The sequence below is a fragment of the Xenopus laevis genome, chromosome 1L (genome assembly GCF_017654675.1).
Source record: "Xenopus laevis strain J_2021 chromosome 1L, Xenopus_laevis_v10.1, whole genome shotgun sequence".
Taxonomy (NCBI): Eukaryota; Metazoa; Chordata; class Amphibia; order Anura; family Pipidae; genus Xenopus; species Xenopus laevis.
In genome coordinates, this window is record NC_054371.1 from 44,244,665 (window position 1) to 44,267,794 (window position 23,130).

The 23,130-nt window shown below is 40.0% G+C and overlaps 2 protein-coding genes across 4 annotated transcripts in view; one reads left to right on the forward strand and one right to left on the reverse strand.

Annotated features, from left to right (window-relative positions):
• vps37a.L (vacuolar protein sorting 37 homolog A L homeolog) overlaps positions 1 to 23,130 on the reverse strand; it is a 26,038-nt gene continuing 2,908 nt past the window's right edge. The window contains 13 exon segments of one of the 3 annotated variants that reach the window (NM_001095865.1): positions 1 to 270; positions 1,855 to 1,935; positions 4,069 to 4,212; positions 4,432 to 4,500; positions 4,578 to 4,636; positions 5,180 to 5,307; positions 5,677 to 5,747; positions 7,789 to 7,978; positions 11,545 to 11,645; positions 12,883 to 12,997; positions 14,314 to 14,388; positions 18,228 to 18,558; positions 21,991 to 22,013. In NM_001095865.1, the coding sequence (NP_001089334.1) occupies positions 1,855 to 1,935; positions 4,069 to 4,212; positions 4,432 to 4,500; positions 4,578 to 4,636; positions 5,180 to 5,307; positions 5,677 to 5,747; positions 7,789 to 7,978; positions 11,545 to 11,645; positions 12,883 to 12,997; positions 14,314 to 14,388; positions 18,228 to 18,337 (1,143 nt within the window). In that variant the 5' untranslated portion in view covers positions 18,338 to 18,558; positions 21,991 to 22,013 and the 3' untranslated portion in view covers positions 1 to 270. 3 annotated transcript variants of the gene reach the window in all.
• LOC121400544 (CCR4-NOT transcription complex subunit 7-like) overlaps positions 23,092 to 23,130 on the forward strand; it is a 5,644-nt gene continuing 5,605 nt past the window's right edge. The window contains exon 1 of the mRNA XM_041583867.1: positions 23,092 to 23,120. Coding sequence (XP_041439801.1) covers positions 23,092 to 23,120 — 29 coding nt within the window. The remainder of the gene's footprint in view (positions 23,121 to 23,130) is intronic.

Sequence of the window (23,130 nt, forward strand, 5' to 3'; positions counted from 1 at the left end):
TTTGTGTTAAATGGATTATTTAATATGTTAATGCAAGAAACCATCGCAGTATAACAGGAAATAAATTAGACTCATAATTAACACTTATTAATATTAAAGTGTCAGCAGGTTTTTTTTTTTTTTTGGAGACCTGGTTATATTGAATAAACATGTCCTTAATATAACAATCAATAATGATTTCAGTCTTCCAACTTTTTTCAATTTATAAATACAAAATGTGCTTGCGTTGTGCTACAGTTTCATCACTCTGTCTGTCATTTGAAGAACAATCTATAAAAAAGACAAAAAGAAAAAGTAAATGATTGTTCATTGACAAGATTGCCATGGAATTTCAGTTTTTACATCTGCGCGCTCTAGCACTGACATTCAACCAACTGAAAGTCTCCCAGCATCCTCCACACACGGGAGAGCCAATAGGGTTGTAGCTCACATGAGCTGGAGTAATGGCAGACATCTTTCCTCCTGTCCCAGCCATAGCATTAGCCCTAATGCATTGTTCTTCTTTAACATACAGTGGAACCTCAATTTTACATCCCCTGCTTTTAAGTTTTCCCTCATTTTACATTGTTGTTTTATAGTCGCACCTATATATTATGCATAATACATTTCCCTGATTTTACATTTTCCTGGATTTTACACCATTTTTTTCTGGATACCTGAAAAACATAAAACGGGGTTTCTACTGTATACGGAATAAAGGAAAGCATGTGTAGTGACAGGGCACTCTGTAGTCTCACACAGAGAGAGCACCTGGGTTTGGGTAGTAAAAAACAGAGTTTTTCTTCCCATATTTATTTTGGCTTCTTTAATACGTAGCCTTCCAGCAAAAGGTCCCCTGCAGTTTTATTATTAATTATTAATATTACTGTAATACAGTCATTTTAAAAAAGTTTAGGAATGCCTCTTAATTCTTTGGAGTTTTTTTTTATCATTGGCTGAGCTTTCAAAGTAGCAACTTCCCTTTAATATATAACATGCCTTATGGAAACAGTAGTATTTCAGCAGTGACATAAAGTTTATTGGATTAACAGAAAATATGCAATATGCATCATAACAAAATTAGACAGGTGCATAAATTTGGGCACCCCAACAGAGATATTACATCAATACTTAGTTGAGCCTCCTTTTGCAAATGTAACAGCTTCTAGACGCCTCCTATAGCCTTTGATGAGTGTCTGGATTCTGGATGGGGGTATTTTTGACCATTCGTCAATACAAATTCTCTCCAGTTCAGTTAAATTTGATGACTGCCGAGCATGGACAGCCTGCTTCAAATAATCCCATAGATTTTCGATGATATTCAAGTCGGGGGACTGTGACGACCATTTCAGAATATTGTACTTCTCCCTCTGCATAAATGACTTTGTAGATTTCCAAGTGTGTTTAGGTCATTGTCTTGTTGGAATATCAAACCCATTTCTCATGATTGGACACAAGTTCAGGCTTAATGAGCTAATCCAACCAATTTGGTGTTGCCAGTAATCAGTATTGGGCAGTTACATGCATTCAAAATTACAAAGGTACCCACATTTTTGCACAGCCAGTTTTTCACATTTGATTTAATCTCATACAACTGAATACTGCTTCACTAAAAATCTTTGTTCAGAGAACACCCCAGTACTCGGATGTTCCTGGGAAATGAAAGCCATAACACTGTTATCTTTTTTGTTGAAAGTGGAGTAAAGTATTAAGCAGGCTGAGAGGGGTTCCCAAACTTTTTCATATGACTGTACCAGCAGGTTGTTGCACTTTGTATAGCTGAGACACCTTCAGACAGACATGAGCAGCACAGGATGAAGACACAGGTAAAGTGGGGCCTCTATACAGTCAATAATAGTAATGAGAATACAGTACCTATAATGGTGCATGGTATTGGCTGTGCAGAGATATTGCTTGCTGAAGCTTTTCTTCTTTGGCTCTTCTACTGTGGCAACACTGCAGAAAATAAAGAATAAAAGGCAGTCACTCACAACTTGTTTTACTTAGGCTTCCTCTTTGCCTCTTTTCTGTTTAATAACTTAAGTGATTACAGAGCGGACGAGTCATTGTACACGGTACTTTATGGAACCACTGAGCGAGATTAAAAACATTTTTCTAAGAATGCAAAGCGACTTCATTTGTGCAGAATTTGAAATCTTTGCAGTTGAACATGAATGTTATTTGACCAGTTCAAATGTAAAGCCTAAATAGTATCTACTATGCAAACTTGATTTCTAATGGCAGCCGCCATGGCTACATAATGAATGCAGTATATACTATAAGGCCAAAAGCATCTGGTCACCTCTTCTATTGGAAGTGGCTAGTTAGACTGCCTCATGTGTAGGACTAAAAGGACAATCAATATACACCTGTATTAAAGGAGAAGGAGACGGGGGATCCCCAAGGATTGTAATCGTTTACCTGATACCCCAGTCAGGTGCTCCTGTTAGCAGAAAACTGCACCGGCCTGGGTTTTTGTGATTGAGAGATCCTCTTTCTTCAAAATCCCAAGGGAGACGCATGTGCAGTAGAGTGAAAAATCCAGCTTTTTTTGGTAAAGTTCAGCTTTTTGCTCTGCTGCACGTGTGCAAGATGAAGCCAGAAGCAGGAACAGGACTGCTCGCTCGCTCCTTGGCCCGTGCGATTTTCTGCTAAAAGGAACAGCAGCCAGGGTATCAGGTAAGCGAATGCAATTCTTGGGGGCACCCTCATCGATTGGACCTTTCCTTCTCCTTTAATATTTGCTTAACATGAGCACAATAAATAGAAAAACCATTGCACAAGTAAGCAAATGTCCATTATACAGGGGGATTTTCTGTTCACTGGAAAGCTATCTACCTTACAAAGGACAAACTATGGAGTAGCTTCCGTTTCCTTGTTTCATATGTTTAGCGAAAGAATTTAAAAAAAAAAAAACAAACAGATTTTTCTTGATTAAAACAAGCAATTCAAGTTCAACACAAGCTTGTGCTGAACAAGGTCCTGTTCCAGCTTGAACATGCTGTGACACGTTCAAATATTTTCAATTGATAATGCCCCTTTGTAACATCAGAGCTTGGATTACTAGACCTCCCCTAAACAGATTCCTTGTGAGAGGATTAAAGGGGTTGTTCACCTTTAAATTAACTTTTAGCATGATGAAGAGAGTGAAATTCTGATATCATTTGCAATTGGTTTTCATTTTTTCTAATTTATAGTTTTTGAGTTATTTGACTTTTTATTCAGCACCTCTCCAATTTTCATTTTCAGCAACCTGGTTGCTAGGATTCAAATTACCCTAGCAAACATGCATTGAAAGGACTGGAATATGAATAGGAAAGGGACTGAATAGAATGATAAGTAATAAAAAGTAGCAATAACAATAAATGTGCAGCCTTACAGAGTATTTGTTTTTTAGGTGGGGTCAGTGACCCCCATTTTAAAGCTGTAAAGAGTCAGAAGAAGAAGGCAAAAAATTCAAAAACTATAAAAAATAAATAATGAAGACCAATTGAAAAATTGCTTAGAATTAGCAACTCTGTAACATACTTAAAGTTAACCTGAAGGCGAACCATCCATTTAATGGCAAGAGGATCTGTAATTGGCACAGCGAAAGTGGGAAAGTCCTAATGGCTCATTGCGTTCTATAGGCAGAGATGTGAAACAGCGTGAAAAGAGTTAAAGTCTAACACTGGCAGTTAAAGTGATACTGACGCTAAAAAAACTACTTTTTAAAATATGAATGTACATTAAAAATTACCTATAGATCTGATTGTTTTTTGCGGAGAGGTTTGTTTTTGTAAGTTATTGTTACTTGAAGTTCCTAAACCTGACTGTCCCATCTCAGCCGGTCTTAAAGTTTCTAATGCTAACAGACTCCTGCTGCACAAATATGGCAGCCCCCTCATAGGCGATCACAGGGAGTCAGATAAGTATTGCAAAAGCATTGGGCAAATACTTTATGGTAAAATTATAAGAAGCATGCAAAGTAAATGTCATGGTACATGTAAAAAAAGGTTACATTTCTGGTGTTTAAGTGATTTTGCAATATCCCATGCTCCAACCGTACATATAAATTCTATCCTGCGTCACTGAACATTTATGTTATACCGTTCTCTTCTCCATGAAGTTAACAAGGAACTCGTCGATTTCTATTTTGCCCTCAAGGAATTCGTCTGCAATCTTGTCAGATTCTTCTTCGGCTTCATGCGCAGCAACCTTTAATCTTGCCTGCAGAGCACTCAAACTGCAACTCTGGGGGGGGGGGGCACATTTAAAAAAAATAAAATAAAAAAGAGGATAAGGGGTGTGCTTCATGCCAATCATTACAAACATGTTCTGAGCTCAGCAGCAGATAAAACACAGTGGCCAATTAGTTCTTACATTGAGTGTAAGTGTGAGACATGCATTACTGCTGTGGTTGGCCCAATTTAGTTGCTACACATATGATGTAAAAGGAAAAGCACTTTTTACCTCACTCAACTCATGTTGTCTTTGCGACTTCTTCTCAAACGACGACTTCAGCTGCATCAGCTGTTCATACTACAACAAAAAATACACAATGTAAAGCCAAACAGAAACCCCATGGTTCACCAACCCAAACCATAAAAGTCACTTACTTTGTCCAGGATCGCTTGTCGTTTAACTTCCAAAATTGGCTCCATCTGAAGATTTCTTTCTATAAATAATAAACTGGCTTTAAATGTATAGATTAAGCAAAAATATCCGCATGTAATATTCAATGTCAACTTCTCAGAGCAAAATACTAGTTTTATCCATTTTGTATACATGTTATGGGGTGCAAGGTTTAATTGTGGAGCACAGAAAAGTGATGGGAGTGGAGCACGCTGAAGCATAACCCTGGATACTAAGAATTCAAACCTTTGAGTAAGGTTTAAAAGCTTTAGTAAACATTCCCTAAATTGTTAAACATTTCTGGGGCGATTGCGTTCTGTACTTCAAGCTTTTTGTAAATCATCAGATATGGATCTTTATAACAGAGGCAAGCTTCAAAGAAATTTCTACACGAATAGCCTGTAGGGAGGTACACTTTTCCCTGAACTCTATATTATATGTAGCCTTTCCTTGTCCTTCAAAACACTTTGATTTTTTGGTGTTACTGTTCTTTTACGCCAACAAATGTTGGGATCTGCAGCTCTAGAGCTGGGAAGTCAAGCTTTAGACAAGGAAAGAAATGCCTATTTCATATAGTAACACTTACTTGCCACCTCCTCAATGTTCCTCACTAACTCTTCTTTATCACAAATGACCTGCTTCAGCTGTGGAAGATTCACAAACTGCTCCAACAAAACATCCTCTTGTTCTGACATATCGGAGAGCTGGGATACACTACAAAAGGAATAAAAATGAAACAAATACATTACTTCCCCTTCCCTCGGGAGTCTTACATCAGGGTCAAGCGGACTGAGTCACTGTTGCTTCATATTTTTAAAGAGCATGAAAGAGAATTCAAGAACAGCATTGTGGTACATAAATGAAAGCAAGTGTCCGAGTTTCAGTAGAGATTTTGGGTGAGGTTAACATGACAGAGCAATTATGGCAATCCTATATGCAAAGTGTAATTATGAATATGTAACTACCGTACTTTAAAGTCACTTGAGCCTAAAGAAATGTATATATATATATATGTCAAATGGAGGTGGATTTGTTGGTCTATACACTCATTGCTGCAAAACCAATCAATTCTTAAATATTTACCTTAGTTCTAAGAGTTCAGGAAAAGTTTCAGGCAGGTCAGGCATCTTGTAGGTGAAGCCGTTAATACCCACCTGAAGGATTACAAGAGATTACACTGTAAATAACAATGAGCTCCAGGCAAGCCAATGAGGAATATTAGCAGAATTTTTAAACCTTTAACACTTAGGTAGTGCAATACATCCTAAGCAAAAAGAAAAACGAGGTCTATGCTAAAATGAGCCATTGATCGAACCTGGTAATAGGTAGTTTATAGACAGAAATCAGAAATTAATAAGTGCAGATGTTCATAATACTGGGAAGACCAATATACATATTCTTTGGAGTTTTGTTTATCATTGGCTGAGCTTTCAAAGTAGCAACTTCCTATTAATATATAACATGCCTTATGGAAACAGTAGTATTTCAGCAGTGACAACGTTTATTGGATTAACAGAAAATATGCAATATGCATCATAACAAAATTAGACAGGTGCATAAATTTGGGCACCCCAACAGAGATATTACATCAATACTTAGTTGAGCCTCGTTTTGCAAATGTAACAGCCTCTAGACATCTCCTATAGCCTTTGATGAGTGTCTGGATTCTGGATGGCAGTATTTTTGACTATTCGTCCATACAAAATACATACAAACAAAATCTCTCCAGTTCAGATAGATTTGATGGCTGCTGAGCATGGACAGTCTGCTTCAAATCATCCCATAGATTTTTCATGATATTCAAGTCGGGGGACTGTGACGGCCATTCCAGAATATTGTACTTCTCCCTTTGCCTAAATGCCTTTATAGATTTCCAAGTCTGTTTAGGGTCATTGTCTTGTTGGAATATCAAACCCCTGTGTAACTTCAACTTTGTGACTGATGCTTGAACATTATCCTGAAGAATGTTGATATTGGGTTAAATTCATCCGGCCCTGGACTTTAACAAAGGCCCCAGTCCCTGAACTAGCAGCACAGCCCCACAGCATGATGGAACCTCCACCAAATTTGACAGTAGGTAGAAGGTGTTTTTCCTTGGAATTCGGTGTTCTTCTTCGACCATGCAAAGCACTTTTTGTTATGACCAAATAACTAAATTTTTGTCTCATCAGTCCAAAGCACTTTGTTCCAAAATGACTGTGTCTTGTCTAAATGAGCTTTTGCATACAACAAGTGACTCTGTTTGTGGCGTGAGTGCAGAAAGGGCTTCTTTCTCATCACCCTGCCATACAGATGTTCTTTGTGCAAATTTGCTGAATTGTAGAACGATGTACAGATACACCATCTGCAGCAAGATATTCTTGCAGGTCTTTGGAGGTGATCTTTGGGTTGTCTGTAACCATTATCACAATCAACCAGATATGCTGCTCCTGTATTTTTCTTGGCCTGCCAGACCTGGGTTTTATAGCAACTGTGCCTGTGGCCTTCCATTTCCTGATTACATTCCTTACAGTTGAAACTGAAAGTTTAAATCTCTGAGATAGATTTTTGTAGCCTTCCCCTAAACCATGATACTGAACAATCTTTGTTTTCAGATCTTTTGAGAGATGCTTTGAGGATCCCATGCTGTCACTCTTCAGAGGAGAGTCAAACAGAAGCACAACTTGCAATTGGCCACCTTAAACACCTTTTTTTTCATGATTGGACACACCTGCCTAGGAAGTTCAAGGATTAACAAAATAATCCAACCAATTTGGTGTTGCCAGTATTGAGCAGTTACATGCATTCAAATTAGCAAAATTTGTAGCCAAATTTGTGCACAGCCAGTTTGTCACATTTGATTTAATTTCATACAACTGAATATTGCTTTACTAAAAAATCTTTTTCAGAAAACACCCCAGTACTCACATGTTCCTGGGAAGTGAAAGACTTATCTTTATAGTTGAAAGTGGAGTAAATTATTATGCAGGTTGAGAGAGGTTCCCAATCATATTGCTTTTTATTTTTTTTTAATTTTAAAAAAATGAAGTAGGCTGAGCATGATTTTAAAGGTATTGGAGTAAAGTTCCTGAATGAGGTGGATGGCAGAGCAATGGTGCAACCTGTGGCACACGCTTGATGGATTACAAGTTCAGCAACAAGTGAAATGCCAAAATGTAACAATCCTTGCATTACGACTGATTTGTTTATACTTACGTCAGAAGTAGGGACTGGTAGGGGAAGATCTGTGATTAACCCGTAGGCAGGGGCAGCAGCTTTGGCAGTGTTGTGGGCTGGAGGAACAGTTTCTGGAAGTGATCTATTGGATTCTTGCGCTGGGTATGATGGAAGATATGGGAACCCAGGATGAGGGTACACTTGTGGTCCTGCAGGATTGCTGAACAAACTGAAATAGCGACAAACACAAACCTGAAATTGCTGAGGGATGACACAAATCGGACCCCTTCTTATACACATCATCAAAGTGCATTTACTGCCACCAAAGTTACAAACACTTTGATAGCATTGCTTAGAATGGTTAGGCAGCAAAGGTTTGTACTGTACTATATGAAACTGATAAAGTGGAGTTTGCTATGTTTAAGTTACTTATTTTATTTGTCAGGTTAAAGGAGAAGGAAATTAGTTTGCCACTTGGGGGTAACAAATGTTAGGCATCCCAAGTAATTGTATTTACTTACCCCAGGCTGATGCTCCTATCAGCATAAAACTGCAACGACCCGGGGTATTCCAGAGCTTTTACAAAAAAGTCGGCTATTTCATTCTACTGCGCATGCGTCTGCCTTGGGAAATTTGAAGAAAGAAAGAAGCAAGAAGAGAATCGCTCCGTGGTGCTCGCTGGAATAACCCCGGGCCGGTGTAGTTTTCTGCTGATAGGAGCACTGGCCTGGGGTAATTAAATACATTCACTTAGGGGTGCCTAAAATTTGGCACCCCCAAGCGGCAAATGACTTTGCTTCTCCTTTAAGCAAATATTCAAACTTTCCTGGTTATCATTTACAGTCCTGCACTGTGAATAAGTGGATATACTGGTTAGGAAGCTATTTACTGTCTCCTTATTGGGCAGAGTTCCCACATTCACCCACATTATGGTTATGGTCTCTAATGCAGAGAAGAGGCATTACCTGCTCATTAGTCATACATGAGCACTCAGGATCAATGAGCCTTCTAATAGGTCCGTGTTTATGTCCCTGGTCTCAGTGGGCTGGACTATGAGAAGCGGGTGCCTGTGTAACGATTCCTTTAGACCAAATTTTTGCTATACCAGACCCTAAAGATGGAGTTCACATGAAAATCTGCTACGAGTTAGACAATTTTCAGTTTGTAGTCCTCATTTTTAATTTTTGTGTGGTATTTGAATAGTACAATTTTTGTTGTGCAGCTTTCAGGCTCCGAATCTGTGTTTTTTTCTTTTGGTTTTTTTTACTGCTGAAAACCAAATAATTAGAAGGCTAATAATTTGAAGACCATAAAAAGTGACAAATGAAGATCTACTGAAAAGTCGCTTAGAATGCATTGCTTGCTTTACTACTATACAGATTCTCCAATACCCTAAAAGTCTATTTAGAGGAGAACTTCACTTTTAAATGGCCAAACAGGACAACTTTTGGGATGTCTGGAAATATGGATGCATGACACTGTACAATGTGAGAACACATAGATAGCCAATTTACGCTTGTCAGCATATTTATAAAATTATGTAAAAAGAGTGGCGTTAGAATAGACCTAACATTACAAGTGTGTTCACAACATAACAGCACACTAGCCCATGTAAGATTTGGCACAATTATAAAGCTGTATATTGAGTTTAGTTGTGCAGGTAACATGTCAAATTCTGTGGTGCCAAAAGAGCCAAATTAACCACTAACTAGCTGCATTGATGTTAATAAGTAACAACGAAGTAGTGTAAAATAACGACTTCAGGCCTCAAACAGGAGGAAATAAAAATACATTTATTAATAGGTTTTTTTTAACTTGACTACCTTTCCTTGTCCTTTATCTCCTCACTCTGAAGAACCAAAGGGGTGGGTTCAAGTTAAAAATTAAAATTCATTATCCAATGAGAAATATTTTTAAAACAAGCCCCCTATTTTATAATTCACTCTACAATATAAAAGGTCATTCCTGAACCAGCAAGTGTTTTTTTTTTTTTTTTAACAGATTTTCTTTATTGCATTTCAAACATCCAGTAGCAAGTGTTTTTTTTTTAGTTGTAATATTGGTGTGTAGGCGCCATCTAAGGTTATTTTGCCTAGTCATGTGCTTTCAGAAAAAAGCCAGCACTTTAGGATGGAACTGCTTTCTGGCAGCCTGTTGTCCTACTCAATGTAACTGAATGTGTCTGAGTGGGACCTGGATTTTACTATGGAGTGCTGTTCTTAGATCTACCAGACAGCTGTTATCTTGTGTTAGGGAGCTGCTATCTGGTTACCTTCCCATTGTTCTGTTGTTAGGCTGCTGGGGGGGGGGGGGTGGAGGGGGTGATATCACTCCAACTTGCAGTACAGCAGTAAAGAGTGATTGAAGTTTATCAGAGCACAAGTCACATGACTGGGGGCAGCTGGGAAGCTGACAATATGTCTAGCCCCATGGCAAAATTCAAAAACAAATATAAAAATGGATTTCAGAAGTCTGCTGGAGAAGCACTATTAACTGATGTCTTTTGAAAAAAAAAAAAAAATTCCCACGAAGGTATCCCTTTAAGTTTTGTAATGTGGGCAGTATAAATAATGATTGAAACAAAGTGTACCCTGCTATACTGCTTGCCACTGCATAATCACCCTCAATAGAATATTATTTCCAGAGGTTCCATCAAAGTCTATAAGTAATTTCATTGTTTAAATATTATGTTGTGTGACTGAAGTCTAACAAGAAAGCCTCAGACTACCCAAGCAAAATAGCTGGCCTACCTTATATGTATGAAAAGGGAAGTTATTTTTATAAGCAAAATAAATAAATCATACATATAGTAAAGTGTATTTGCTTCTTTAAAACTGATTTGAAATGATAAATACATTATGTAAGCATTCCTTATGTCTAGGTGTCTGGCAGGTAAAGGAAAACAAGCTTAACACAGAGTTACCCTAAAATCCCTTAAGCTGCAGAACGTGCTAAACCGTCTAAGGTTATTGACAGGGTACATAAGGATACATTCTAGTCTCCTGCTCTGCAGGATTAACAGCAATCTCTCATTCTTAATGATGAGGGCACGGGAACACAATCAACCTGGCATGACTGGACTATGCACCTAGTTTATAGCAGCTCCAAACATATTGTGCTCTGAAAGGATTCTGTAAGAAATAAATCTGAATTTCTTGTATTTAAACAACTAAAGGTGAAAGAAAGTAAAGGTTCACATACAAAGATGGATTTTTCCTCAATAAATAATAGGGATGCACCGAATCCAGGATTCGGTTTGGGATTCGGCCAGGATTCAGCCGAATCCTTCTGCCAGGCCGAACCGAATCCGAATTTGCATATGCAAATTAGGGGCGGGGAGGGAAATCACGTGACTTTTTGTCACAAAACAAGGAAGTAAAAATGCTTTCCCCTTCTCACCCCTAATTTGCATATGCAAATTAGGATTCGGTACAGTATTCGCTGAATCTTTCACGAAGGATTCAGGGGTTCAGCCGAAACCAAAATAGTGGATTTGGTGCATCCCTAATAAATAAAATCAACTATAATGTTATTGACATATTTATTAAATAAATAATAAATAATTTGTTTAATTAACTAGCTTTAGAACTTATTGTGTACAAGACTGATCACTTTTTAGGTCAGATGTATGCAGAAATACAGAAAATAAAAAATGGTTTGCCAACTTTCAAGAGTCACTATATGTGTAACATATATATCCCCATATATATCCCCACTCATTCACAGTGTTTTCCTAAGCAGAATGATATTTACTATATGTGTAGCTATTTTATTATACACTAAGGTGATACTTACTAAGGAAAGGATCCAGAACTAGGGGCCAGTGTGGGGGGATTTTTCCAAAACTCTTCTAGTAAAGTCTGAACTATTTTCCCAAGATCAGAGTGCATCGTAAACTGAAAAGGAACAAATAGTTTTGAAAAAAGGTGTAATTAATACAACAAAAACACAACAAATTTTAACCTTAAAGGAGAACTAAAACCCTCTAGCAACAAAAGCCCCTCTTAACTGCCTGCCATCGACCCCCTCCTCTCACCCTCCCTGCACTGTTTATTAGTCAAAAAGGAGCCTCTTAAAAAAAACCTGACTCTAAAATGCAGAACAACGCACCATCATTTGCCTGTTTGCATTCTTTCAGGGCTCTTGGCCTATACGAAGCCTGCGGGAGCATGCACGGTTGGGCCTATTGGCTTCAACTGCACATGCACCTGCAGGCTTAGTGTCAGCGGTGAGACCAGAAGAGAATGTGAATGGGCAGAAGATGGTGCCCGGGAACTCTGCTGTGCTGCATTTTACGGTCAGATTTTCTTTTTTTCGAAGGGGCACCTTTTTCACTAATGCGCAGTGAGGGTAGGGGCGATGGCAGGCAGTTAAGAGGGGCTTTTATTACTGGGGGGAGTTTAGTTCTCCTTTAAACTTGATTTTCTAGAATGGCTAAAATCACACAAAAACTGTATGGAAAGGGAATGTCAGGAAGTATGTCACAGTCCAGTGACTGTTATCTGGATATTGTGGTGGAGGCAATTTCATACTAGTAGACAACAGTTGTGCTACAGGTGATTACAGTTATTCACAAAGGGAAGGAGTCCACTTTGCTTCTATGTCCCTACAACCGCTTTTTTGCAGCTTCAAGCAGATCAGCCTTGCACGTGAGGTTGGACTTGGAGGTAAGCGGCGGGGGTCAGGGCACTGTCTACATTTATCATTTAGCCTAGAATTAGTATTTCCTTCAGTTCTACTATCACTAACTGGTATGCTTAACAAAGATGGCAATACCTACTGATTTCACATCAGAATGCTACTGCTCTAGAATGATGTGAAACAGCTTCTGAAAATGAGCGGTGTGTACTGAGCACATGATAGGAAACACTGGAGCAGTTTTATTCATTGCCATTATTATACTCTTAAAGCACAGAAGGGTGGAGGAAGGCACTGAGCAGTTCTTAGGCGAGTTGTTCAGACACATGATGGGTGGATAACAGGCAGTTCTTTGTCACACAGAACTAAAGCACATCATAATCTATACATTGGCACTTACCGGCTCCTGGAAATCGGTTTTCAATGTAAAAAGAATTTGCAGGCTAATAATAATTGCAATAACTTTTTATGACAAGCGACATATGAGTAACTTACATTATTAACAGGGGGGAAGATGACATTCATGCCTTGTTTATCCACTAGGTGATGGTGAATAGGTGGAAAAACACTGATGTGAGGTTTATCTTGAGGAAACTGCGGAGGAAGCAAACTGCAAAAATAAATAAGTAAATAAAGTGCACTGAGATGTAGGACTGGTTCAAAAGTCATATATAGAGAAAATCCCTTTATCAACGTCTGTCCCACTGCAATTGGCAATGGTTTCTTAAACCAACATCATAAGCTACCACATACGTAATGACCAGAAGTCAGTTATCAGTGTCAGCTCTGACTATGTTATACAACTTTTGAAAATGAGTGTTCAGACACAAAGACCTGGTGATAATGCGCCCCTAGGAATCATTTCCAAATGTTGCCAACCATGATAACACTGCTGATAAGAGCTCTCGAGCTTGTGACTGTAGCATACGACAGTGATTGTAAGTGATTGGCTGCTTTGCCTAAAATACACGTCTCATCTGTACAGTGTAAAGCTAAACAAGCAGAGAAGGAATGTTCTGTGCACACAGCAAGCTTTGCGGTCTAATAAAAGAAATCAATTAATAAATGAAAAAACAAATGTGTATAGGAGGAAAACATCTTTGGCAAAAAAAAAAAAAAGAAAGACTGACTTAGTCTTAAAGGGATTCTGACATGATTTTTATGTCGTTTTTATTTCTAAATTACACTGTTTACACTGCAAATAATTCACTCTACAATATAAAATTTCATTCCTGAACCAGCAAGTGTATTTTTTTAGTTGTAATATTGGTGTGTAGGCGCCATCTCAGGTCATTTTGCCTGGTCATGTGCTTTCAGAAAAAGCCAGCACTTTAGGATAGAACTGCTTTCTGGCAGCCTGTTGTTTCTCCTACTCAATGTAACTGAATGTGTCGCACCTGGATTTTACTATTGTTAGATCTACCAGGCAGCTGTTATCTTGTGCTATCTGGTTACCTTTCCATTGTTCTGTTGTTTGGCTGCTGGGGGGGGGGTGCAATATCACTCCAACTTGCAGTACAGCAGTAAAGAGTGACTAAAGTTTATCAGCGCACAAGTCACATGACTGGGGGCAGCTGGGAAACTGACAATATGTCTAGCCCCATGTCAGATTTCAAAATTGAATATAAAAAAAATCGGTTTGTTCTTTTGAGAAACGGATTTCAGTGCAGAACTAAAGTAGCACTATTAACTGATGCATTTTGAATAAAAAAAAATTCCCATGGCAGTATCCCTTTAACGACATCCCAGAAATACTGTATGGAAATAGCTGTATAAAGAACCTGCTTGTTTTTGTGAAATGATCAAGAGCATCAATCTACCCAGACCTTGGCTAAGGTGTTTAAATCTGCATGCACACTAACTTATGACATGCGGAGACTCATGTAAATGAGAAATACATCAGTTGGACTGTGTATATATACTTACATGTTTATGTTGATGGTCAGGTTTTTAACCGTAAAGGGCAGCCTGTATTCCACATCTTTCTGAATTTCTATAATACTGTTTAAAAGCACAAAATTAGCAAAAGAACACAAACCCAACCATATCTCATATACTGGTCCTTATATGCAGGACACGGAAAATAAACTGTACATTGGAATATTCAAATTGTCTAGAACATTTCTAGAGCAATCAATATGGAAGCTGACCACCCATGGTCCACATCAAAACATGTTTCAACAGACTGAACAACTAGTGATCACTGATCCCAAAAAATGAATTAGTCATGGTTTTATTTTTCAGCCAGTAAGAGTTTCCTGAGGTGTGTGGCTATCCGTTGAGGTGTGTGGCTATCCGCTGAGGTGTGTGGCTATCCGCTGAGGTGTGTGGCTATCCGCTGAGGTGTGTGGCTATCCGCTGAGGTGTGTGGCTATCCGCTGAGGTGTGTGGCTATCCGCTGAGGTGTGTGGCTACCCGCTGAGGTGTGTGGCTATCCTGGCTATCCTTTGAGGTGTGTGGCTGTCCTCTGAGGTGTGTGGCTGTCCTCTGAGGTGTGTGGCTGTCCTCTGAGGTGTGTGGCTGTCCTCTGAGGTGTGTGGCTGTCCTCTGAGGTGTGTGGCTGTCCTCTGAGGTGTGTGGCTGTCCTCTGAGGTGTGTGGCTGTCCGCTGAGGTGTGTGGCTATCCGCTGAGGTGTGTGGCTATCCTCTGAGGTGTGTGGCTATCCTCTGAGGTGTGTGGCTATCCTCTGAGGTGTGTGGCTATCCTCTGAGGTGTGTGGCTATCCTCTGAGGTGTGTGGCTATCCTCTAGTAATCTACATGCTAGTGGCCTGTTTGTTGATCTGAATAAATACATCTAGACCAGTGTGGGAGAGGCTGGCCTAAACAGTCAGTGGCCAAATTGGCTGCAGATCTTGTCATTTGGCAGGCAGGTTAGTAAACCAGAATTGTTTGCTTATGGAAACTTAAAGGTGTAGTTGACTTTCACATGAGTGGTTCACCTTTACGTTACAGTAAAGGAACTATAACATCAAAACATTTTTTCAAAAAATTCGTTAGTATAGATCGAAAAAAAAAACACCAAGACAAATCAAAATTTAAAATAGCAAAGTCTTTATTAAGAAATAAACAGAAACTCCACTTCCGGTCCTCTGCAGAAAAGGCGACATGGCGACCATCCATTCTGCGGCATTTGATTTCTCCATCCTGGCTATTCTACTAACAGCATGTCCCCCGAGAAGCCCAGATTCTTTGCGGAGAGATGTGAGACACACATTTCAGGGAGAGCAAGCCGGCAAACAATCTGCTTCTGAGGATGATCTTACCAGTTTTCCGGTATCGGTTTATTTTGCTGCTGAAAGAAGCGTCCTCATTTGGCCGGATTAGATTGTTTGAAAGTTCAGGGGCAGTAACGCTTCCGTAACCGGGGCTTCGTAAAGGCCGCCAGCGCCCAGCACAGTCTCTTCGCTTTGCCGGAGCCCACGCTGACACCACGAGCCACTTGATTTTCCCTGGTCTTCACGAGCAAGCCGGCAGCCACGCTTCCCCCAATGTTGTGAACGGACAGATGAGGCTGGGCTTCTCGGAGGACACGCTGTCAGTAGAATAGCCAGGATGGAGAAATCAAGCGCCGCAGAATGGATGTCGCCTTTTCTGAAGAGGACCGGAAGTGGAGTTTCTGTAAGTTATTTCTTAATAAAGACTTTGCTATTTTAAATTTAAATTTGTCTTGGTGTTTTTTTTTCGATCTATACCAACGAATTGTTTTAAAAAAATTTTTTGATGTTACTGTTCCTTTAACTTTCAGTATTTACTTACGTTTACTTTTAGAAAATTGTATTATAGAATGTCTAATTTTAAAAAAAAAAATTCAATTGGCCTTCATTTTTCCTGCAGTCTTTATTTGCCCTCTTTTTCTGACTTTCCAACTTTCAAATAGGGGTCACTGACCCAATCTAAAACCAAATGCTCTGTAAAGCTACAAATGTATTGTTACTGCTACATTTGATGATTCACCTCTCTTCAGGCCTCTCCTATTCATATAATCCAGCCACCTATTTAAATCAATATATGGTTGCTAGGGTAACTTGGATCTTAGCAACTTGCTGAATTTGCAAACTGGAGAACTGCTGGGCAATTCAGGGTGCCTTGTAGCCCAAGTGATTTCCAGCTAACCAGCCATACAACAAAATGCTCAGAATTTCCCCTCATGCATTTCAATTGCTTTAAACTCTTAGGCTAAAGCTAAGAATCCAATAGTTTAGATTTACAGCATTGCAGTAAATGGATGAGATATTAAGTTTAATTTAAAAGCAAAGTTCGGGGACAGTGAAGGCACAAGCTTAATTTATCTGTGATTCTGACACACGACTATATCCTTGTCTGCTTATGATTCACAGTACGGTCCATAACACAATGCCGGTCACATATAAATTAAATTTGTACAGCTGAAACAAACTGGCATAAGCAAACAGCATGAGAGAGGTTTGAGGTAAAACAGCAATCATATGCAGGTTTTGAAGCAGAACAGAAAGGCAAGCTAAGGCTCTTCTTTTAATGCCTATACAGGTTCACAAACCTGAAAGTAATATCAATAGACTGTAATAGCAAAGTCTGAAAATAATTGCTGGGCATGAGTATAATGAATGCTTGATAAGAAAAGGCACTTTAGAATTAGATGACAGGTAATGTTTATCCAAGTTAGAATAGTTGGCTATATAACAATGTTAGTGATTAGACTTGAGAAATTCCTCAGCAGCTCAAAGAATGTGAGTTATGACTCACTCAATGTGTGTTATGACTCAGCAGAAAAGAGGACAGGGAGCTACCAGGGCATCTTTGGGAGCACAGATCTCTGTTCAAGTGCTGTTGTGGCTTTTGTCTGGTTACACAACCAGCCTTTTAAATCAAAAGTCCCTATTTAACAATAATATAATAGCTCCTCAAGCGTTAATCCATCTCTTAATAATTCTTCTGTTATTTGAAGTGACGCACTGAGTGAAATTGTTGAGTGATTCACAGCACAATGTTTCAGCAAGTTTAAGAATGTTACACTATGTTATTTAACATCTGCGCTTCCTTAAAGTCTGTTAATTGACATCTGGGTTTATATGCTGCAAAACAGTGTGCATAGTATTCACTAATGGTAAACCAATAGTAGCAAAGTGCTAAAACTTGGAATTCAAAAGTGTAATCTGTTACTAAACAAAAATAATCTCCATCGAAGCAACTATTTATACAGATGTAATGCCCAGTTATTAGGTGCCCAATAAATAGAAAAATATATAAATGGTAAAAGATGGCATTTTATTGGTAAACACGAATACCCCCCCAAAAAATGTAGGTCTCTATGAAAAGATATTGCATAAAACAACTCATATGTAAAACCGTTCTTCGGTTAAATAATCCATTTTGATAATAATATACTTTTCTAGTAGTATGTGCCATTGGGTAATCCTAAATAGAAAATTGCCATTTTAGAAAATAAGGGCCGCCCCCTGGGATCATACGATTCACGTTGCACACAAACATACCAAACAAACTATACTTGTTAGGTCACATGAGCCAATTAACAGACAGATTTCTGTCTTTTGCTTCCACACTTCTTCCTGTTACAGTTAGAGCCGCAGTATTTCTGGTCAGGTGATCTCTGAGGCAGCACAGACCATCACAAAATGGTGGTTCAAGGCAAGAGACATAAAAGTACAATATTTACTTAAGTATATATACCAGTTTGGTAAGATTCTTTAATATGCCACTTAATACGATATAAACTGTTGCTTAAGTGTTCATTTTGGGGGTATAGTTTTCCTTTTAATATTTGCAGTGCTATTTGAGGTGTACATTGGATGATTAGTGTTGTGTTAACCTGCGATGCAACACAACAACAGGCTGTCTTACCTGCTGTGGCAAGCTTTAAGGGACTCAATCTGTCTCTGTTTCTGCTGCTGCAAGCTTGTAAGTTGTTGAAGAGGTCTGTTGCTCTTAGACGAGGGGAAGAGCCAACTCATCGTGCAGATAATCTCAGCTCAGTGGCCCAGCTCTAAATAGGATGATGATGATGATGTTGTTGCTGTTTTCAGACTTTAAAGGGGAGGGGAGATGCAGGGAACAGCTTAGCTGAGTTTCTGGTAGTTACACAAGAGAATCTGTTTCTTCCTCACATTGACAGAAGATATGGATCCTCACACATCTCTTACATGAGCTGCATCAGCAGGCTGGGGGCATGCACCTGTACGAAGCATGCATTGGGGTTAAAAGTTTTTGAAACAGGAACAGGAAAAACAATCTGTACCTATACATCTTTCTGTGTATTGACACACTATAAACAGAGTACACATGAAGAGAGCGTCTTCCAGTCTTTACACACAAAAGAAATTATGTATAAAGAGCCTTCAAACTCATTTTTACGCAACAAACACATTATAATAACCCCTATCACAATAATTTAACCTGCAACTTCACACATTCAAAACACACAGATGCATAGTAATATATACAGACACACACATTTTACCAATAGAGGTAGAATTGAACTGTGAATTGAAGAAACAAAATGACAGATTTTGCATTAGGTACAAGGGAGTATAATTCTAGGAATAAGGAGCAAGACAGAAAATATACCTCCCTTCATTCAGTCAGACTTCTGTTCACAGATGCATAAATACTTGTAGATATAAATATAAATGTATTTTCTATACCTGATTCCACAGATTGAAGAAAACCATGATAACTCCACTGAGCTTTTTCCCAAGATCCCTTATGCACCAAATTGGATTGAGATTCAGCCTTTTTTAGAAAAATTCACAGAATCCAATTGCCTGGCCTAATCAAATCCTTAACCTTGTGACTTTTTGTCAAATTGTGTTTCTTTTGCCTTCTTAACACTTCCTTGCCTATATCACATATGAATATGCAAATTAGGGTTCGGATTCTGCCAAATCCTTCATGAAAGATTGGGCCGAATCCCAAAATATTGTAATATAAAGTGATGAATTCCGGGCCTGTAGTGGGACTTCAAATCCCCAAATCCATCACTTCCCAATGAAACAAGGTAAGGGTGGGGGTATACTTTCCCCTTAAGAGCTGACAGAGTGAGGGTTCTCAATAGGAGATGATCAATGATCTGGGATTTCACACACTGTATGTGTTGTGTTAAAAATACACCCTCACACAATCATAGAGTAGATATGTTTGTGTGCGTGTATCTCCTGTCCCTACACATACCAATACCAACATGTCCTTCCTGTAATTTGGAGCTTTCTGGATAAGGGATCCCACGCCTATATTTTGGAAATGCCTAGAGAAAGCCTAAATCTTAAATGCATGTTGGACCATTTAGCTAGTCCTCCGCTAGCCCTAAGTATAGATTTATTTGAGTAAAAAACACCACTAGGTAAGGAACCAATCTGGATAGCAGACTGTGTTGAGTTAAGAAACCTTTTGGCAGTAGGCATGGCCAAGACGAGAATGAAATGTATGTTGAGACCTCCCAGATTAGGGCAGTATGCAAAGCTAAATCCTTAAGTAATCTTGCCAGCCGACTGTGCCAAGGTAGTAATCCACTGGTTGTAGACAGAGCCAGCACATAAATTAATTGCACGCAAAAATGCCAAGAATCAGCTGTGAATAGCAAATTAAAAAAAAATCCTGAAAACAGTTGTATTAAGGGGGAACTATTGTGAAAATAAAAATGTTCTGTTTTCTAAAACTGCTATATGTTTTCTTTGCACTGCTCATACAAGCATGGGATCCGCTATAGAGAATGCTTGGGACCTGGGGGGTTTTCACGAAAAGGTGTTGGAGCACCACAAAGCAACTAAACACATTTAAACACCGGAAAACCCCTATAGGATGGTTTTGCCAATAGTATGAATTTATGTACAAGGTAATGTTTTACTATTACAGAGAAAGGGGCAAAAAGTAAAAAAAAAAAAAAAAACAGGTTGCTGAAACGTCTAAAGAAAATGACATTCCGATACTTCTGGATATTGGGTTTCCGGATAAGGCCAAGGACGCACTGGGTCGATTCTCAGCCTGTGGGATAAACGCAGGCTGACAGTCAAACCCAACGCTCAAATCAGCAATTTTCTTTACCTGTAAATGGAACCACTGCATCTGCCCAGGTGCAGACACACAGAGTGAAACACCAGTGATCATGCATTTTGACACTGAAATCCGCTGTGTGTGTTTGCACCTGAGCAGATGCATTAGTTCTGTTTGCAGGCACGTGTATATCCACAGGTTCAGAATATGCCCAGTGTGCCCTTAGCCCAGGGATCCCCAACCTTTTGAACCTGTGAGCAACATTCAGACGTAAAAGGAGTTGGGGAGCAACACTAGCATGAAAAAATTTCTTGGGGTGCCAAATAAGTGCTGTGATTGGCCATTTGGTAGCCCCTATGTGGATTGTCAACCTACATTGAGGCTCTGTGTGGCAGTGCACCTGTTTTTTAAATAACCAAAACTTGTCTCCAAGCCCAGAATTCAAAAATAAGCTCTTGATTTGAGGCCACTGGGAGCAACATCCAAGGGGTTGGAGAGCAACATGTTGCTTACGAGCTACTGGTTGGGGACCACTGCCTTAGCCTAATAGATACTATCCCTGAACTAGGATTGCATGGAATTCAAGATTTAGACAAAGCCAAGCACTTTTTTTGCATGATTAGGCCAATTTTTTACAATTCAGCTGAACCCATTGTAAAACCCCTAAAGCCAAATGACTGACACACCGGGCACAATGTGTATTCACAGGGCACAATGATTAAAGAAACGCAGACCGGGGTGGATCATTCGGTCTGACATTCGGCTGAATCATTGGATAAAGAATGAATAATCATTTCGATATACAAATAATGGCATCATCATATCCTTGGTATACAGAGTAAATCAATGTAGCCTATTAACCTCCCTCACCACTTCATAAGTGGACCCTATTAATTGTACCTTGTACACTTCATAAATGTACCTGATTACCCCCCTTCATAAGTGTACCCTAATTATTGTATCTTATTACTACCCCTACAGAAGTGTCACTTATTAACCTCCCCCTACAGAAGTCTCCCCATTATTAAGCTCCCCCTTCAGATGTGTCCCTGTTATTAACCTCCCCCTACAGAAGTGTCCCCGTTATTAAGCTCCCCCTTCAGATGTGTCCCTGTTATTAACCTCCCCCTACAGAAGTGTCCCCATTATTAAGCTCCCCCTTCAGATGTGTCCCTGTTATTAACCTCCCCCTACAGAAGTGTCCCCGTTATTAAGCTCCCCCTTCAGATGTGTCTCTGTTATTAACCTCCCCCTACAGAAGTGTCCCTGTTATTAACCTCCCCCTACAGGTGTCCCTGTTATTAAGCTCCCCCCTTCAGAAGAGTCCCTGTTATTAAGCTCCCCCTACAGATGTGTCACTTGTTAAACTCCCCCTTCAGAAGTGTCCCTGTTATTAAGTTCCCCCTTCAGAAGTGTACATTGTCAAACCCCTACAGTTAGTGGTCTATTCCTCTAATACACACGGTATACACCCAGTTATTCCTTGTCATGGTACACGCCATGTATTTATCCCGACACACACATCCCCAAACAATCCACACAGTAGACACCTAAACACACATACACCATAAACAGTTCTGTCCTTACCCCACTGAGCACAACCACAGTTCCCACTTACTTTCATTCTCCATGGGTCGCGCCTTGTGACGCTGAAACCCTGTGACATCATGTCACCTGCCAGACTGAGACTAGGGTGACTTTCCACGCCCCCTTGGTGGTCATCCGCATGCGCCCGGGAGGAGGTTACCAGGAACCCGTAGTAGGACTGGCGCGTCACTCTTATGACGTGTAGGGGCTCTCGGTAGTCGGCAATGCTGGTTGTGGGAGCGCGGCTGTGAGGTGGAATTGAAAGACTCCGCCAGCGCCCACAGTTATCTTATGTGGGGCAGGGAGAGCGTGGAGCTGTGAATGCTACAATAGTGGCCTATAAGAGACAGTGGACTGTAAGAGACAGTGCCGGGCATCCCAGAGATGTCTGTATTGTCTCACACACACATCAGTAGTAGTAGTAGGCAGTGGTGAGCAGCGCCGGTGTTCTGCACAATAACATGACACTAAGTTAATATACAGCCCGGGAGCCTTCAGCACGTTAATCCACAAGGGCTGCAAGAGGGATACCTGTACCTGGACAGCTTTACTTTTCAACTGCATGTCGGACCTTTAGCTGGTGAACTACAATACCCAGCATCCCCCAGCAGCCAAATGATACAGTTTAGTCACGAGTGGACCTGCAGCAAATTCTGCCTTTTATTAAAGGACAGTATATACCCCTCTTTGTTCAACATGAGTACAGGGCCGTATTTACATAGCAGGTGCCCCTAGGCCCACTGTCGTCCGTCTCCCCTGTCCCCTCACCTTTATTTGTGCAAATTTTCATCATCGGGACCGGAGTAATGGGGATTGTTGTACTGGGAATTTAAGAAATGATTGTATCTCCAGCACATCCCCAGTGTTCTTGAACCAATGAGGGTGTGGTTAGGGTTGCCACCCAGCCGGTAAAATACCGGCCGGGGCTGGTATTACAAATTTACCGGCAATGTAGCTGCCGGTAATTTGTAATACCTATAACAAAAGCCCTTGGCCCTCCGCCAGAAACGTACCCCTCCTTCGTCTTCTGCCCCTCTTGCGATGGGGCCCCGCCCCCTTTTGCTGCACGCGGCTCTGCCCCTTTTTATGTCATAACCAGCCCATTTACCCATGGCCCGCCCTTCTTTGCGTCATGGCGTTACCGCCCCCCATCACTGGTCAGTAAATTTTT